This window comes from Panthera uncia, chromosome B1 (genome assembly GCF_023721935.1).
Source record: "Panthera uncia isolate 11264 chromosome B1, Puncia_PCG_1.0, whole genome shotgun sequence".
Classification (NCBI taxonomy): Eukaryota; Metazoa; Chordata; class Mammalia; order Carnivora; family Felidae; genus Panthera; species Panthera uncia.
The window spans coordinates 33754630-33760061 of NC_064811.1; the positions used below are offsets into that span (position 1 = coordinate 33754630).

The 5432-nt window shown below is 41.0% G+C and overlaps 1 protein-coding gene across 1 annotated transcript; it reads left to right on the plus strand.

Annotated features, from left to right (window-relative positions):
* Window positions 1-3879: 3879 nt before the first annotated feature.
* Window positions 3880-4976, plus strand: LOC125923583 (ribosome biogenesis protein NSA2 homolog). Its single transcript, XM_049631975.1, is given in 1 exon segment — window positions 3880-4976. A coding segment is annotated over 1 exon segment (783 nt). The 5' UTR covers window positions 3880-3995; the 3' UTR covers window positions 4779-4976.
* The last annotated feature ends 456 nt before the right edge of the window (window positions 4977-5432 follow it).

The following is a 5432-nucleotide window of genomic DNA, read 5'->3' on the forward strand; positions in this document are numbered from 1 at the left end:
GGCAATATCTCAGTTATAATCTAGTAAGTAAAATGTTTCTCTGAGTTCTATGAGCTACTCTAGCAAATTACTTGAATTGGAGGTGGGTGTCGTGGGGACTTCTGATTTACAGCTGGTTGGTCAGAAGCATAGGTGACTACTTGGACTTGTAATTGGCCTCTGAAGTGGAGGGCAGTCTTGTGGGATTGAGCCATTAATCTGTGGGATCTTGTACTATCTCAGGGTAGATAGTGTCAGAGTTGAGTTGAATTGTAGGACACCTAGCTGGTGTCAGCAAATTGCTTGGTGGTGGGAACATCCACCAGTGGCCCCTGCTACCCCTGCTCCCTGGCCCATGTTAAAGAGGAAAACAGAAATGGCCCTCAAATGGAGTCACTTGTGCTAAGCCCCATGTCAGCAAACCAAGACTTAATACATAACCTAAGTGTAGTTTCAGCCTCTCCCAGGAATGTGACCTTCAACTAGTCGATCTGGAATCACCTGGTCAGCACTAGTAAAGTAATCTGCCCAGTAGACCCCTGCCTTCTCCCAAAGGAGGGTGACTTTATGTGAAACAACCCATGCTTTGCAAGAATGTCTTCCTGGACCCACTTCCTTCCGTTTATAAAAGTCTTCCCATTTTCACAGATACTTTGAGCTCCTTTCTATCTGCTAAGATGGGAGGTGCCTGATTCATGAATCATTTAATAAAGCCAATTAGAGCTTCAAATTTACTCAGTTGAATTTTGTTTTTTTTTTAACACCCCTCCCCCATACATATATCAGGAATTGGGTATCAGAATCATTAGCATGTAAAAATTAATGAAAAATCGAAGTGTACTTGTCATGCAGCTTGAGAAAAAAATAATCATTATAATTGCAATTGAAGCTTCTCTATAGTTTCCCAATCCCCTCCCTCCTTCTGCAGAGATAACCAGTATCTAGAATAAGGTGTTTATACAGTTCCCTACATGTCTAATATCTAGTACATACAAACACATTCATAAACATATATAGCATTATTGTGCATGTTTTCAAATTTTATTTATTTATTTAATTTTATTTTTTTTAAATTTTTTTAATGTTTTATTTATTTTTGAGACAGAGAGAGACAGAGCATGAACAGGGGAGGGGCAGAGAGAGAGGGAGACACAGAATCCAAAACAGGCTCCAGGCTCTGAGTTGTCAGCACAGAGCCTGACGCGGGGCTCGAACTCACGGACCGCGAGATCATGACCTGAGCTGAAGTCGGATGCTTAACCCACCAAGCCACCCAGGCGCCCCTCAAATTTTATTTAAATGACATTGCACTATACTCATCCTTGGCAACTTGTATTATTTTTCTCTGAATATTATGTTTTTAAGAGTTATTCATGTTGACCCAAATAGTCCTAGTTCATTCATTTAACTGAATAGGACAGCACAAACTTTGATTGGTACATGACTTACCGGGATCTTGTTAAAATACAGATTCTGGTTGAGTGGGTCTTGGAGCTCTCGGGTGGAGTCAACAAGATTGGTCGGGAATCTCATTTTGGGGAACAAGGCTGTAATATACTTCAAGTACACATGGAACAATTAACCTGTCTTGTCCCTTGTTGATGGACTTTTTAACTTGTTTTCCTTTTTGCCTTTACAGACACTCTTACAGTGAGTACCCTTTGCATATCTCATGGCACACCTGTGCAAGAGTTCTCTAGGTTATACACCCAGGAAGGCAATTGCTGGGTCATACGGTCTAAAAATGTTCAATTTTATGTATGTATGTATGTGTATATGTATACATGTATTGTTGACATACAATGTTATATCAGTGTCAGGTGTATAACATAGTGATTCGACATCTATATATGTTATAAAATGCTCACCCATGATAACTGTTGTTACCATCTGTCACCAAAGTTATCACAATATTATTGACTATATTCCCTATGACGTACTTTTCATTTCTGTGACTTATTTATTTTATAGCTGGAAGTTTGTACCTCTTAGACCCCTTCACCTATTTCACCCATCCCTCCACCACCCTCCCCTTTGGCAACCACCAGTTTGTTCTTTGTAGTTGTGTGTCTATTTCTGCTTGTTTTGTTTTTTGAGATCCTACATAAAAGTGAAATCATATGGTATTCGTTTTTCTGTCTGATTTATTTCACTTAACGTAATAGTCTCTAGGTCCATCCATGTTGTGGCAAATGACAAGGTTCCATTCATTTTTATGGCTGCATAATAGCCCGTCACAAGTATACATCACATATCCTTTATCCATTCATCTCTCAGTGAACACCTAGTTGCTTCCCTATCTTGGCTATTGTGAATAATGCTGCAATAAACATAGGGGTGCACATATCTCTTTGAATTGGTGTTTTTGCTTTTCTTTTGTTTTGTTTGGATAAAAACCCCAAAGTGGAATTGCTGGATTGTATGGTAGTTCTATTTTTAATTTTTTGAGGAACCTCCAGATTGAATTCCACAGTGGCTGCACCAATTTACGTTCCTACCAGCGGTGCATGAGGGTTCACTTTTCTCTACATCCTGTTCAATTTCATTAAATGTTGCTAACTTGCTCTCCAAAGTTGCTGTTTTCACTGATTACTCCACCAGCAAGCAGTTCGGAAGCGTTCTTTTTGTTCCGAATGCTTGCTCCACATATTATTGTCACCAGTGGGGTTCTTTTTTCATACACTTATTGGACATTTGACTTCTTCAGTCTTTTTTTCTCTTCTTTAAAAATAATTTTTTTTAATGTTTATTCACTTTTGAGAGAGAGAAATAGAGCGAAGCAGGGGAGGGACAGAGAGAGAGGGAGACACAGAATCTGAAGTAGGTTCCAGGCTCGGAGCTGTCAGCACAGAGCCCAGTTCAGGGCTCCAACCCAAGAACCATGAGATTATGACCTGCGCCGACGATAAACGCCCAACCAACCGAGCCACCCAACAGCTCTGTTTAGTCTTTTTTTCCAATCTTGCCTGGGAGGTACAATTTCAGTACGTTAACTCAAAAGTACAATTTTTTTCTTTTTGCCAAAGCACAACTGAATTTCAATTATAAACTCGTATTTTGCCAGACTGGTAGAAAATTAATCTTAATCAGTTTGGGATTCTCTTACCACTTATTTTCCATGAGATTAAATCTAAGTCCCAGGAGGTTTATGCAGTTACAGGGTGTTAGGGGGAAGTCCCTAGGTCCTTCCTCTCTACATTGTCACTGAGATGCCCCTCATTCCTGCCAAGCTGGTTCTTCTGTATCAGTTTTGAGTGCAGTGGAAACATGTGCTCTTTTTACCACACCGAGCAAGGAAATGGCTGCAAGATTCTAGAAAGACTTGGGGCATATGTTTTCCAGCAATTTCCTCTCTCTGCTTTGTGGAGTCTAGTCACCAAGGAAAGCATGCTGCCCACCTAGCAACCACCTTCTGGGACCCAGTAACTATGGTCTCATCTCTTCTGTCCCATCTCCTGTTTTCTGCCCAGCCCTGGAGGAAACTTTTCTTGTACTGAGGATGGGGTGGAGTGGAATGCATGAGGGAAGTCCTCCCTCTAATCCTGTTTGTCTCATCTGCCAGTCTTCATTGTTCCCCAGAGGGTGTAGGCTTTTGGAAACGAAAGTCAGGAACACCCCTTCGTATCTTCTTTCAGCCAGTCACATCCTTTCCTTGCGGCAAGGGGAGAAGAAAGGCCTAGCTACTCGAATGGAGGGTCCAAGGAAAGAAGGGGAGATTATGGCAATGAGAAATGTTGCCGCCAATTTGGAAAACAGTCTTGCAGTTTTTCAAAGGGTAAACACAGTCACCATATGGGCCAACCATTCTACTCCAGTGCAGGTGCCTATGAGAACTGAAAATGTATGTCCACAAAAAAAATCAAATGTTCGTAGCAGCACTATTCACTAGCCCAAAGTGAAAATAAGCCGCTTTCCCGTCGGGGTGCGTGGAGTGAACTCGCGGGTCTGTGAGACCCGAAAATTGAGAGCTTCTTTGCGCCCCGGCACCTGCACCCGGCGGCTCTGCGGCTGTCACCATGCCACAAAACGAATATATTGAGTTACACCGGAAGCGCTATGGCTATCGTTTGGATTACCATGAGAAAAAGAGAAAGAAGGAAGGTCGAGAGGCTCATGAACGTTCAAAGAAGGCAAAAAAGATGATTGGTCTGAAAGCTAAGCTCTACCATAAACAGCGCCATGCTGAGAAAATACAAATGAAAAAGACTATCAAGATGCATGAAAAGAGAAACACCAAGCAAAAGAATGATGAAAAGACTCCACAAGGAGCAGTACCTGCATATCTGCTGGACAGGGAGGGACAGTCCCGAGCTAAAGTACTTTCCAATATGATTAAACAAAAACGAAAAGAGAAAGCAGGTAAATGGGAAGTCCCTTTGCCCAAAGTTCGTGCCCAGGGAGAAACAGAAGTATTATAAGTTATTCGAACAGGAAAGAGAAAGAAGAAAGCATGGAAGAGGATGGTTACAAAAGTCTGCTTTGTTGGAGATGGCTTTACTCGAAAACCACCTAAATATGAAAGATTCATTAGGCCAATGGGCTTACGTTTCAAAAAGGCCCATGTAACACATCCTGAATTGAAAGCCACCTTTTGCCTGCCAATACTTGGTGTAAAAAAGAATCCCTCATCCCCACTATATACGTCTTTGGGGGTTATTACCAAAGGTACTGTCATTGAAGTGAACGTTAGTGAGTTGGGCCTTGTGACACAAGGAGGCAAGGTTATTTGGGGAAGATATGCCCAGGTTACCAACAATCCTGAAAACGATGGATGCATAAATGAAGTCTTGCTGGTTTGACAGCACTTTCAGACAAGTAACTCTTGACAATTACTGAAGACTACTCACCCGTTAAGAAGACACCGTTTCTGTGGTGGTTCTCCAAATACTGCCCAACAGCCTTACATATCTGCAGCCTTCAAGAGAACTATTTATTCTATTGTAAGAAACATTAAAATAGGCTTATTTACAAAAAAAAAAAAGAAAAGAAAAGAAAATAAGCCAAGTGTCCATCAACTGATGAATGGATAAATCAAATACCTATATCCATGCAATGGAATCTTATTTGGCAATAAAAATGAATGGCTTGAAAGCATTATACGAAGTGAAAGAAGCCTGACACATACAAAAAAACACACATTGTGTGATTCTATTTGTAAGAACATCCGGAATAGGCAAATCTATAAGACATAAAGTAAATTAGTGGTGACCTAGGTCTGAGGGGAAGGGCTTGGGGAGAAATGGGAGTGACTGCTAGTGGGCTTGGGGTTTCTTTCCAGGGTGATGAATGTTCTAAAATTAATTGTGGTATTGGTTGGACAATTCTGTGGATATACTAAAAACCATTGGATTGTATACTTTAAGAGAGTGATTGCATGGTATGTGATTTATCACCTGATAAAGCTGCTTAAAAAAGTGAGCCAATTAAAAAAAATACTGTTACTCCCCACCAAA